Below are 14,114 nucleotides of genomic sequence, written 5' to 3' on the forward strand. Positions count from 1 at the left end.
GAAAACAGCCTTTTTATAAAGACTCTTTTACACAACAAAAAGAAAATTACAACTCTTGAGAACAAACGCAGGATCGTTATTTGGATCGCTGCTGCGTGGGATCTTTGGGCCTGTGCCGGGGGTCGCGTTAGCCCGTGGACCACCAATCACAGATTCTGATTGAATCGTGAGGGTTTATGATTCTGACTTCGTTTATCGAAGTAGAGAATTTGAAACGATATTCTTATCAAGGTAAGATAGTCGTTCTTCTTGAAATCAAGTCAAAGCCTGAATATAAAGGAGTTGCTGAAGCTCGAGTACTCTGGCCTTTGAATTTATTGTAATCGACCGAAGATATAATGAATTCGACAACGAAACCAACTTTTGGCGAAAACATCTGCCGCGCTGTTTTGACCCCTTGATGTGTATTTCGATGGTTTTAACGGTTTTCTCGAGATCTTTTTAGTTCCAGGGGTTTCTAACTGACCTGATATCATCCCCAAACGTGGTTAGGCTGTTGTCAACTGAAGATAGAGCCAAATCACTTGTTCTCATCCAAATAACCGCATTCGAGGCCTATAAATATGAGTCAAATGCCTCCATTTTTCAGGGGCGATTGATTATCAAGACGAGGAGGTGCTGCCGGATTGTGGAGTCAAAGGAGCACGAATTTCAGAGAGGGTTGACAGATCTTGGCGAGTTCTTCGGCATAAAGAAGGAGAGTTCGAGAGATCCGACGCCCGTTCCCGTCCGTCCCTTGAGATTAGGCTTGGTCTTAATCTCGAGAAGAGCCCTGATTTCGCTTGGTCGATTTCAGCGCTTCAAATCAAATACTTCCTCGGCGAAGGCGAAGCTCTGCCAAATTTTTCATCAACCGGATCCAGATCTAAGGCGGTCCACGGATAAACCCCGGCACAGGCAAAGATCCCACGCAAGCAGAAGACCGATAAACGATCTCTGCGTTTGTTTTGACGAGAGTTGTAAACTTTTGTTTTCATTATGTAAAAGTCTTATAAAAAGACAATCTTTTTTTGTTTTCATTGTAACGATTGAAGTTGTAATGAATACCGCAATGAATACATCAATTTTCGACGCAAACATATTGTGCATCAATTGTGGGAGGATTTGTGAGAGATTTAGAGAGATTTTGTTCTAGGGTTTATTGGTGAGATTTGTAACTTTATTTGTAATTTTCTTCATCTCTAATAGTAAGAACTCCCCCCACATTGCCCCGTGGACGAAGGCAACTTGCCGAACCATGTAACATTTGTTTGTCTTGTCGTTATTGTGATTTGTGCTTATGTTTTGGTTGTGATCTTTCTCGTTCTTGTTCGTGTACTATTTAGATTTCGAGCTCCGCTACGCACAACATATATTTAATATTAATTCTGTATAGATTTCCTATATAGATGCACGTATGTATTTTTTACGTGCCAATCTAAAGGCTCCCGCGGCCTCGACATGCAAATAAATGTGTTTGATTCCCTGCGTAGATGCGCCTATTCTTTTTTTCCTTTGCCTTTAAGAAAATTATGCGTAGTATTTTTATAATATGGACAATGGAAAGAGTCCTGTAACAGACACTCCTAAAAAATCTCAATCTTGGATCATCTTCAGTAGATTCTGCTCGACGAGCCTAGAACGATGACGAAGGAAAATATTGCGAACGAAAATATATTACAAGCAAATGTGACGATTTGTGCTCGATCAAGATACGCCTTTGTCATATGTACTCCATTTCCTCTTTGAGGAATTTGAAGACGGAGAAAAGAGTGTGTACTCATTTTTTGGATGATTGTTCCCACGTGAAAGTAGAATCCCACATATCCACATATGAAAGGAAATAAATTCCAATATATTTAAAAGTCAATTAAGCGGTGGATAAAGTTGGCTTTACGCTAAAAAAATTTCCCTAATTTATATTTTGTCCTAATTGCTTCATGTGTATATGTTCTACTGTTCAAAGATAGCGTAAACGTTTTTTTTTCCCCCGAGGGCGAAAAAAAAGATTGTGCGGACTTATAAAAGCCTTAGCAATATTCCATATTCCATAAGAATATACATGAAAAATGTGCATATGCTACGATGATCACACAAGGTCACATGTAATAAATGGCCGCGCCTCATTTATTCTTCAACTATAGAAACCGTGTGCCCCGTATTTACTTCTCTCATTACATCTTCATCATCGTCACTCATCACCACCATAATCATGTCCGACCCCCCCAATTAATTTCATTATTGCACTTTACTTTTGTTTTGGGGGAAAAAAACATTTTTTTTTTCCAGTTGATTACTCCAGTCAAAACTATTCATTACTGCTGGGTCCATGGTCTCTTTTCCAGGTTGAAATATTGACCAGGGGGCCCACGTTTCATGGGATCCACATGGTCATGCGCGAATCAGTGAGGTCTTTCTGGGTCTGACTAAATTGCATGCACCCCTTTTCATATTTTTTCCCTGGAAATTTTTCAAAAAGAGGTTGGGAGGGCCATCCTTCATTAAAACTTTTTCGAAATTTGCACAGAAGTCCTTTGATTTTTAACTAGGGTTATTTCGATTTTAGTCCCCCACATCTACAATATTTTTATTTAGGCCCCCACATCTTTAATATTTTGATTGTAGCCCCCCCACATATTTTGATTTTAGCCCCCAACCCCCAAAATCCTCAATATTTCAATAATAGCCCTTGCATCTTTGAAATTGATCTCCGGCCTCTAAAATTCTGTTAGTATGTTGAAATAAACCCCCTAGATAAAACCTAGCTAAATTAGGGGAAATATTTTATTTAATTTAACTTTTTTGGTGATTTGCTAATTATACTCTTCTCATACAAACCCAAAATCATTAACCAATTTATTTAACTTGTACTAGTTATGCTCTCCAAGCCCGTTTAATAAAACCCTAATCCAAACTCATTTTTCACTTTATCTTCTCTAGCATCTTCTTCAATGTCTTCCCAAATGGGAATCTCTCCGACGCAGAATTAGGATTAGAGCTGAAGAGAGCTATTGGGGAAGATGTTAGAGAAGATGAACCGGAAATGAGTTCGGGTTTAGATTTTAGTAAACGGATTTGGAGAACTTAACTGGTATAAGTTAAAGCGGCCAACGAGTTTCTGTTTGTGTGAGAGGGGTATAACTAGCAAATCACCAAAAAAAGTTAAAGTAAACAAAATATTCCCTAATTTTAATCAAATTTTACCTAGAGAGACTTATTTTAACATACTAATAAGTTTTCTTGTTTGGGTTGGTTTGGGGTGTGTGGGTGTGTGTTGGGGGGGGGGGGGGGGGGGGTATGATAAAGTTTAAAGATTTGGGAGGCTAATATTGAAGATATGTGGGCGAGGCTGAGACCAATTTTAAAGCTTTGGGGGCTAATATTAAAATGTTGAAGAATTAGGGGGCTAATATCGAAATAACCCTTTTAATAATTACAATTAGCTCGTTTAAAAATCTTATTCAAATACATACTAGTAATTATATAATAAAAAAGAGGGGTTTTCCCCTTCAATATAATAAATAAGAGGTCACCGTGGAGGAAGGTTGTCTTCACATCTAACTGCTCGAGATGTAGATCTTTAGCTGTAACAATACTCAGAGCCGATCTGATGGTAGTCAGTTTGACTACAGGAGAAAAGATTTTTGTGTAGTCAACTCTTTCTTTCTGCTGAAATCCTTTGACCACCAACCTTGTCTTGTATCTCTTAGAACCATCATGTTCATCCTTAATTCTGTACATCCATTTGTTACTCAAAGCTTTCTTTCTCACTGGCAACTTCGTAAGTTCCCAAGTCTTGTTAGAGTTCAGGGACTTTATCTCATCTTTCATATATAGTAACCTTCCACTTGCTTGCATCATCCACTCGACACGCTTCATCATAGCTTTCTGGCTCTCCACCATCACTCAATAATAAGTAGTTCAAATGAGCTCTGGGCTGTAGTGATGGATACTTCTGATTTGGCTTTGGAACTCTTGCTGACTGTCTCAACTCTCTAACGGGTGAACCAACCTCTGCATCTACCTCCTCTGAAGTAGTTTCCTCCATCATCTCTTCTTCAGCCTCTTCTCATGCGTCCTCATCAGAACTAGCTTCAAAGTTGCTTTCTTCTGGAACATCGTCTGGCTCAAAGTATGTAGGCTCTGACTGCATTGAACTTGTGGACTTAACAGCATCACAGTCTTTGTATAGGACTGTTTCATTGAATACAACGTCCCTACTTCTGGTAACTTTCTTGATATGTTTATCCCAGAACTTATAGTCAAACTCATCACCACCATAGCCAATAAAATAGCATTTTAAATACTTAGCGTCAAGTTTGTTTATAACATGATCACTCAAATAAACATACGAAACACAACCAAAAAATTTTAGAAATGTTTACCTCCTTCCCACTCCATACTTCTTCAGGTATATTGTGCTCCAAAGGCACTGATGGCCCCCGTTTGATCAGGTAGGCAGCTGTGTTAACTGTTTCTCACCAGAATTGCTTTGGTAGTCCTGCTTGAAGTCGCATGTTTCTAGCTCTTTTAGTCAATGTTCTGTTCATTCGTCTATACCATTCTGCAAAGGTGTGCCTGGCACTATTCTCTCCAATCTGATGCCCACTCTCATAGCAAAATTTTTTGAACACTGAATCTTCATATTCGCCTCCATTATCTGATCGTAATTTATTAACCTTCAACTCTGTTTTGTTTTCTACCATAGCCTTCCATCTCTTGAAGACTTCAAACACTTATTATTTGTGTTTCATGAAATAGACCCAAGTCTTCCTCGAGTGATCATCTATGAAAGTCACAAAGTATAACCTCCCACCAGTGGACTATACTGATGCTGGACCCCACATATTTGTGTGAACTAGCTCAAGCTTCTCTTTCTTCGGTGTTCTGCTAACTTTTTTAAAACTTATTCTCTTTTGTTTCTCAAAGATGCAATTTTCATATAAGTCAAAATTAGCCGACCTCAAACCTGATAACTTTCCATTAGGCAGCATAACCTTCAGGCCTTTCCTACTCATGTGACCAAGCCTCTGGTGTCATAAATTTGGATCTTCTTTACTTTCAACCACTGTAATGAATCCACGTGCATTCGTCGTCATGTAGAGAGATCCATTTTTCGTACCACGAGCAACAATCATAGGCCCCTTGGTAACCTTCCACATATCACATGCGAAGGTTGATGTATATCCCTCCTTTGCCAACTGTCCTATGGAAATCAGATTCTTCCTTAAGCTAGGAACATGTCTCACATCATTCAGCTTCCATATAGACCCATTGAGCTCAATTTGTGCCGCTCCTTTTCCAACTATATCACACGATTGATCATCGTCAATATAAACTTTTCCTAAATTTCCTGAAACATAGTTCTCAAATAAATCTCTATTTGAGGTAGCATGAAACGAAGCTCCTGAATCCATCACCCATGATTCTGTCTTGCTCTCCAACGAGCAAATAAGAGCATCATCTGATTCTCGTGAGACGACGTTTGCTTCAGTCTTGTTCTCCTTGTCTTTCTACACTGATTCTCATAGTGCCCAAACTTACCACAGTTCCAGCAGTCAATCTCTTTCTTGCTTTCACAATTTCTGGATCTTGACCTGTCGTTCCTCGAATTAGGTCTACCACGGCTATTTCCTCTATTTCTGTTTATATTTCTACCTCTACTCTCAAAATTTAATGTCGATCCTGAATTAGAATCTCCTTCTTCTTGTCTTCTTATTCGGTCATAATCGTGTCTACAACTTCCGAAAACTTTAGTTTTGATTTTCCACATGACCCGGTAATCGAAATAACGGTGCCCTTCTAACTATTAGGCAACTGACCAAGTATTAACAGAGATTAAATTTCATCATTAAATTTAATATTAACAGAGTTTAGGTTATCCGTAATCTCATTAAACTCATTCAGGTGTTCCTTAAATTTTTGGCTCTCGGACATCCTCAAATTAAACAGTTTCTTTATGAGATGTACCTTATTCATCGCAGAGGGTTATTCATACATACTAGATAGCGCAGCCATGAGATCTGTCGTCGAATTCTGATTCTTGATGTTGAAAGCTACAGATTTGGACAGGGTCAACCTGATTGCTCCAAGGGCCTTCCGATCAAATAGCTTCCACTCTTCATCCTTTATATCCGTCGGCTTCTCTCCCAATGGCAGATATAGGTCCTTCTGATAGAGGTAATCTTTCATCTGCATCTTCCAGAACCCAAAGTTTGTCCCATCAAACTTCTCGATCTTGGACGTCTCCTTCTCAAATCCCATGTCTCTAACCTTAAATCGCCTGCGCCAAACCTAGTCGCTCTGATACCAATTGATAGGGATTTATCTAACCCCTTGTGCGATTTAGAAATAGAGATGAGAGAGAAGAGAAAGAAAACAATCACACAAAATACGTAAGATTTACGTGGTTCGCTTCTCGATGTGAGAAGCTACGTCCACGGTCATCACAGGAGAAAATTCCACTATTTTTGTCTATCTTACAAGTCGCCCTAATCTCCCCTTTAATAACACAAGGGTTAATACAAACACGATTCTAAAACAGTTCAGCAGAAAAACGAGCCTAGGCCCAAAAAACCCGACTAGCGGTCAAAAGTTAATACAGTCGCGGTCGACCGTAAAAAATTATGAGACCAAATCTGATTACAGGGTTTGGCACGGTCGACCGCAAAAAGTCCAGAGACTTTTCGTATATCTGTGCACGTTCGCGATCGACCGCCGCGTCACTCGCGGTCGATCGTGAAACCTCCAAGCTGGTTCCTTCGTTGTTTTGTCTGACCTTCATCGTCGTTCTTGTTCCTCCAATTTCTCATGTTTCCTCTTCGAAAATACGGTATAGAGCAAGTCAGATAGTTAGGCTCCACATATCCTAACAACAGGATATAGGAAGTAATAAGGAACCTAACCGCGTTTTCATTGAGTTGAGGACTAAATCAAAATTCAAAGATTCAAAAAATAATATTGGGGAAAAACAACATAATTTCCATGGCGTAATTCCTTGTAAATGAAATCTTTTGCGTGCTCCTTGGGTTGCTTGGGCTTTTATCCTCCTTTAATCTCTTACAATTGATCCATTGCCTACCTTAAGGGTTTGCTCATAGGGTTTTTAATCACCCAGCGGTCGCTATCACTCATTCCTTTAAAGTTTCTATTATGCCCTCAAAGAGTTATATAAAGGGGTTTTTGCTTTCAGACCCATTTGTTTACTCTCATTTATCTTTAAACCCAAGTACTATTATTTCTATTTTTAAGCTCAATTCACCTTTTGTATTTATCTTTAAATCCAATCTCCAAAATATAAAAACAAGTGGTGAAAATATAGTATTTTGAAGATTGGGTTTAAAGATAAATATAAAAGGTGAATTGGGCTTAAAGATACAAATAATAGTACTTGGGTTTAAAGATAAATGAGAGTAAACAAATGGGTCTAAAAGCAAAAACCCCTTATATAAAACACCATAGATCAACTTCCCTCTCAGTTTAATTCCTCCTATTATCGTCAACTCGTGGCAGCTTCACCCATACCGTTACCCGTGCTCAGATTTGATATCTCTATCGCCACGTGGTGATCAAGATCCTACTAAAATACATGCTATTATATTTTTGTGAACCCTCATTTTGCCCGCCACCCTTCAACTAATTAGTTTTTTTACTTTTTCGGTTTTTAAAGATTAGACAGGGACCTTTTCAGAAAAAAGACCCAGACACACAGACCACTGCCGCAGACAGATGTCATGCGATTGTGATCATTGCAATAATTGAAGTCATGGTGAGCTCAATAACTGCGAAGGATGTACGAGAGGAACAAGCTAGTACACGGCATGCACATGATTTCATTAGAAAGAGAGAGAGAGGGGGGGGGAGGGAGAGCGCGCACAAGAAATGGACTAGTTAAAGCCGAGCAGCTTCCTCTCACTAGCTTTATTACTAGCATCCCTCTACTGAAAAAGGCGGATACGGGTACTGTATACAGCACGTACATACGTACGTACGCTAGTTGGCACACACAGTTTGCTGCCTGCTGATGCTACGAGTCCGATACACGAGGTCAGTAGTCACATCGAACCGAAAAGTCTTTAACGCCCAAATCTTTGGTGCAGGTTCTCTTAGTTATTACCGAATCCAAATCCACAGTCACAGTCAACAGCCTTGTGATTTGATGGGCTACGCTGTGTATGGCTCTATCTCATCCGCGCTCTCATTAATTTTTCACTACCACCACAAACATCCGGTAAAACTCGGTTGATGAACAACCACCAACTAGATAATTAATAGTTACGATTATATAGTGTTTTTTTTATTATTTTTTTTATAATGAAAAAGATCTGAATCCGTTGATGAAATCTTGTGTTTCAATTCTCAAAACCATGCATTAGTCTTTTTGTGAATTGCTATATCAAACTTTCGGCCTTTGAGTTTACCGTAATCCTGTTTCTTGAGATACAAAAAAAAAAAATAGTATAGATGGAATTGATGTATTATAACTTGCTGAGAAAAGAGGCGCGTGAACTAAAATCGCCAATTAAAAGAACAACCACCAAAGCAGAAAAAATTGACAATCGCATGCACAAGATCGAGTTTCGCCCCTATTCCTATTTCTTGGATCAGACCAAGTTCAAATTCTACGGGGAACAGCAGATAAATTCTACGGGGAACAGCAGATAAATTTCATTATATTTCTTGAAAATATACATTACACAGACGAAATCATTCCTTCTCCAGAAACTAAAATAACAGATTAAAAGAATAACCACTTAAAGCATAAAAATTGGCAATCACATATACAATAATTTAACGTCGACCGAAACAAGTCCGACGTCTACGGACAACAACAGATAAACTTTACACATTATACAGACTTGATTATTCGATATCCAGAACTTGATCTCTCTTAAGAAAATAAAAAAGTTGACAATAGCAAGTTCTACATTTCGCAGACTATTCTAGCCTTCAAGGTCAATTAAACCCTCACTTGATCACTAGCGGTGACGACGTGTGATGTTGCTTTATTTGAGCACATAATTTAATTTATTTTTCAATCAAATAATGAATCACAATCATTTTCTAAATTAATGGACGACTATGATTAGAATATCTATTTTTTTATCTTTTATAGTTTTGAATATNATTGTACGCGTCCGTGTTGTCTGGTCAATCATAGCACTTCTGCCAGTAATCATACTTCAAAGGAGGCACGGAACAGGCATGGCCTGTCTAACTCTATCCGCTTTCAAAAGCCTACAATCATTTGTCCCCAAATAAAAATAAAAATAAAATCTGCCATCATATTTTCTTTTCATTGATAAATTGCGTGTGGGGATAAGTTTTTCATTTTATGTAACTTAATTAAATGCACCTGAGAGATGTATATTTGGATGAATAACGTTTGAAAATGGGAGAGAATGTTTCATTGTACAAGCTAATTATATTTAATTACCTTAATTTTGTCTTTATATAAAAAAGGGTTGAAGTGAGATCAGATACAAAGTAAATTAATGTTAAATTTTAAATTATAACTAACTTTTTTTATTGAAAGCGTATTTTTATATTAAAATATAATAACAATCATATAAAGGAAATTTTGGTTTTAGTTTTTGTAGGATGTCTAAAAATCACTGCAGATAGCTAATACTCATCAAACACGTACCGATGATGGAAGTTACAATTCGACGGTTTTAAAAAGGCTATAATTTAAAGACTTTCATGTAGATCGATGAAAGTTACAATCTGACGATCTTCACAACCACTGATGAAAGCTTTAATCAACAGCCTTCACAATCGACATCGGGAGTTATAATCTAACGACTCTCACATATCAAAGAGTTAAAGCAAAGATTACAAAATGACGATCTTTGCAACGTTTTGACAGAAAGAGACTACAAATCGACGGTCTCTCCAAATCAAGATGCGAAAGTCCTCCTCGCGTACCAGCATCAAGACGCACCGTGTTCACAGCCATTGACGCATTGCAAACGCAACTCACATTCAGCTCCAAACGCTGTAAACACAGCTCAGATCCAGCTGCCAACGCAGCTCATATTCGACCGCAAACGCAGCCTCCGAAAGCTGCCAACGCAGCTTCCAAATCGGCAAACGCAGCTTTCAATTGCTGCAAATGAGCTTCCAGACGCTGGGTCCGAGCTTCCAGACGCTACGTTCAAGCTTTCAAACACTGCGTTTGAACGTAGAATTCAAGTTAGAACGCGGATTTTACGTTTGACTCGTTCAAACACGAGCTTAACGGTTTCAAAACCATTTCTCACGATCTGAGGGGATCACAACTCCACTAAGGAGTGATTTAAGGGGCGGTTACATCTAATAAACTCCACTTAGGAGCGAATTAAGGAGGCGGTTACACCCCTTAATATCCTATAAATAACTAAGAAATCAACTTAGTTCGGATTCTTCTCCTTGGCAGCAAAGAAGAGATCATTGGCTGGCTTTAGAGGGGGGGTATATCTTTGGATCTTTGAGAATTAGAGATCTAGATATCAACTTCTTCAAATCATCTTCTCAGCAGTAGATTCTTGGAGCTTTCTTCGTCCTTGGCTTGTCTAACCAATTACAGTTAAGATCAATCAACTTTTTTACAAGAGTTTGAACTCGTTCTGAGTTCTTAAAACTCATTAAAGTTTCCTTTAATTGTTCCAGTGAAACAAGACGTTCGGATCTTCAACGAGAAGCAAACTCGATGCAAGCATTCGTGGGAGGCATCTCATCGCTACCGTGAAGAACCCAGATTTAAACAAAGGGGAGAATTCAGATCAATTCTCCTATCTTTTATAATCAGGAAATTCAATTGTAATCGAGATGGAGAGAATACAAATCAAATGTCTTTCATTCTTTTTACTACAAATTTTCCACCAAACAGTTTTTTAATTGAAAAGTGTAATTTATACTAAAATATAAAACCAATCATATAAAGTTTCTAGTGGACAAGGGTTATTTTCACAAAGTTCTCTCGCACGGTCGCACCAATAGTTTTTAGCTGAATGACTGGCATTTTATTAACGTTGACGCAGAAATTGAATGGAAAAGGAAATGGGTCGTTGTATGTTGGCCCAATGGTGTACGGAGGTGGTTTTTCGCAACCCGAAGAATTACAGAAGGCAACCATATATGTCCTCCAAATAAACCATATATATACTTCATACTTACTCTATAAATGCACATCGTGCTATATATAATTGAAACTTAAACTCTCAACATTTGCCATGCAATTTATGGTATACAAGACCGAATAGTACTATGCAATTTAGAAAAATAGCATTTAAGTACTGGACATAACACTAATAATATACGTAATAATATATTATTTGGTATTTTAAAAGGATACATTCTGTATTAGAAATCCACTAATAGAGGTATCCACGAGCACTAAACAAATAACCGTCGCGGGTGTGCGTGTAAAACCCCTTAGAAAGTTACATCCTATAGCAAAACTCCATCTCTATTGTAACTGAGATTTTTCTCTCTCAACAATACCAATATAAAATAGGTTGTTAATGCTAAAACAACTGATTCATGACTCTGGAAACAAATGCTGAAAATCAGAGATAAGGCTTTGGATTTAACTGGAGGAGCTGATAACCTGAAGCTTATCATTGGATCTTGCTACAAGAATTCTAAAGTTAAACCATCAGCCTTGTATACAATTCTATCTCCAACTTCCCTCAAAGTTCCATGGTATAATACTGTTTGGGGAAATTTAAATTACCCTAAGCACTCCATCATAAGTTGGCTTGCTGTTCAAAACAGGTTGCTAACACAAGACAGGTTGGCTAGGATGGGGGTACTGAATGCAAATTCCTGTTATCTTTGCAATGGTGATGCAATAGAGAGTCGTGACCATCTCTTTTTTGAATGTGAATACTCTATGAATGTCTGGAACAAGATCATGTCGTGGCTTAACTTCAGATGGCGTTCTTGTAACTGGAATTGTATGTTGGAATGGTTCACTACCAGTTTGAGAGGCAAGGGTTTTAAGCAAAGGATTAAGAGGATGGCCTTTAACACTTCATTATACAAGATTTGGAATGAAAGGAACTCCAGGATTTTTATTCAGAAATCCAAAGGGCCTGATCAGCTAGTTAAAGAGATCAAAGTTGATATGTTGATACTAATACTCAATGGCAATACTGCTCCGGAAGATAGAGAATGGGTTTTATCACTGTAAATAGTTTTTCGGAGTACATATGATGTTTTTTAGTATATCTGTCAAATATATAGGTTTTCTCATATTATGAGAATCATGATGTACAAAAATTTTCATATGGTTGAATGAATAAAATTTTTCATTGACCAAAAAAAAAATATAAAATAGGTTGCACCCGAAACAAATCGCAACAATCTACACAAAAACGAGAAAGAATGGCACTCCATCAACCAAAATTAATACAAATTAATTTCACCTAAACCTTATTGGCAATTTATGTACCATCATTTATGACCACCATGCATATATGTTCCTATCACTCTTCAGTAGGAGGGCTGTCTCCTTCTCATCCTTTACGATTTTGTGCGTGGCATGATTAAGGGCATCATTGTGCATGGACAAGCCCATGAGAGGACCCTGGTGCTTGAAGCCTGCCTGCTCCCAACGAGATTTATTCACCCTACTTTCATTTTCCTCCTGTTGGCAGTCGTGGCATGTGCATTTGCACTAATTATTATGGTGGAAATATGCAGATGTGTTTTTTCCCCCTTCCTTTTTTAGTTAATTTATTGTCGCACAAAAGAACAGAAGGGATAATTCAATTACAAAACCCACACTGTCCAAAAGCAAAGTGTCGATCGGGTGAAACCTGTAATATTAATTTGCATGTTTAAAAAAAAATTAGGAAAAAAAAATAATAAGAGCACAAGAGCTTTGTTTATCGACGATTGTGATATAATATTGGTCTCTCTAGTGCTTTTGTCGGTCAAGACGACCCGTATCTTGGAAAATAAGAGGACGCGAGATTTTACCAATTAATTAATTAATATATCTTATCCTTTCAAAAAATAAACCCCATGGATAAATCCAAATAGTTGAGAGCGGCACTCGTCGGTACGCCACAATAATTGCTTCAAATTACGCAAAAGATGAGGGAGGGGGGGTGTGGACACCTTAAAAGTGGCCGGTTAAAGGCCAAACACAAAACATTCCATCACAAAGATTATTAAGGTTTTGGATACTTCTGAATCATTATCAGCAACACATATCACACCACATGATTAGACATCTTAAAACCAATTATGATCTCTGACAGTGTGGGTTGAAACTTGACAGTTTGATGCCCTCCGCCGTGAGCTAGCGCACACAGCAGGCAGCAGTGCCACCCCCCATGTCTGCTCCCCCGCATGCTTTTAAAGACAAAATCTTTGGGGTGTGATTCTCTCTGCCCACTTCACAGTCAAACCCTAACCCTAACCCTAACCCTAGGGACGCATAACTCGTTCATATTAGCAATGATGGTTGCGTTAGATCTACTGCAATGAAGTCTTGCCGCTGTCGCCTTCCCTGCAGATGCAGCATTTATTTGGCAAAATCCGAGGAATATATCCTCTGCTCTCTTTTGAGATTTTTTCCCCCCTAGTTTTTTTTTTTAAATATACTTTTTATTGGTTCTTTTTAATTTTCATCGTGGGCTGGATTCTGCTATAAGGTTAGTTTGAGTGTGGCTTGATTTGACAGGTGCAAAAAGTTTTTGAGCTCTGGCCGCTGGGTGGTTTAATTAGGGAATTAATAATGGTGTGCAAATGTCGGCTTCTCGTTCAGAGAAATGTGGGTGAATGTTAATTAAGGGATCTAGTGTAATCTTTACAAAACGCCCATTATATCAATACGGAACATACAGGGGATTGTTTGGCCCCAACAATGCATTTTGGGAACTTCATGACGCAGCGCAGAAGTTGTAATCTCGGAATCCATCAAGGGTGTTCTCTGAATTCACAAAGAACAATATTCGAATCCACGAAGAAAATATTGAAAAGAGAAATTTTATTGATAAAAAGTTATTCTCCTTTGGGGTTACATGACTCTTCTTAAATAGAAAAACAAATAAGACTCGTAGTAAGACTAGAATTATAAAAATAGAAAGTATCAAATAAGACTTCTAGTAAGACTAGAATTACAAAAAAAAAGTGTCAAATTC

At 38.1% G+C, this 14,114-nt stretch overlaps 1 protein-coding gene across 1 annotated transcript; it reads left to right on the forward strand.

Moving 5' to 3' along the window:
* LOC109845707 lies at positions 11,519-12,154 on the forward strand. Its single transcript, XM_020414977.1, has one exon. The coding sequence runs from the start codon at positions 11,519-11,521 to the stop codon at positions 12,152-12,154; it is 636 nt and encodes a 211-aa protein (XP_020270566.1).

Source organism: Asparagus officinalis, chromosome 6 (assembly GCF_001876935.1).
Source record: "Asparagus officinalis chromosome 6, Aspof.V1, whole genome shotgun sequence".
Classification (NCBI taxonomy): Eukaryota; Viridiplantae; Streptophyta; class Magnoliopsida; order Asparagales; family Asparagaceae; genus Asparagus; species Asparagus officinalis.

Coding starts and splice junctions, on each gene's coding strand:
- LOC109845707 (XM_020414977.1), top strand. CDS start 11,519: ATGCTGAAAATCAGAGATAAGGCTTTGGATTTAACTGGAGGAGCTGAT.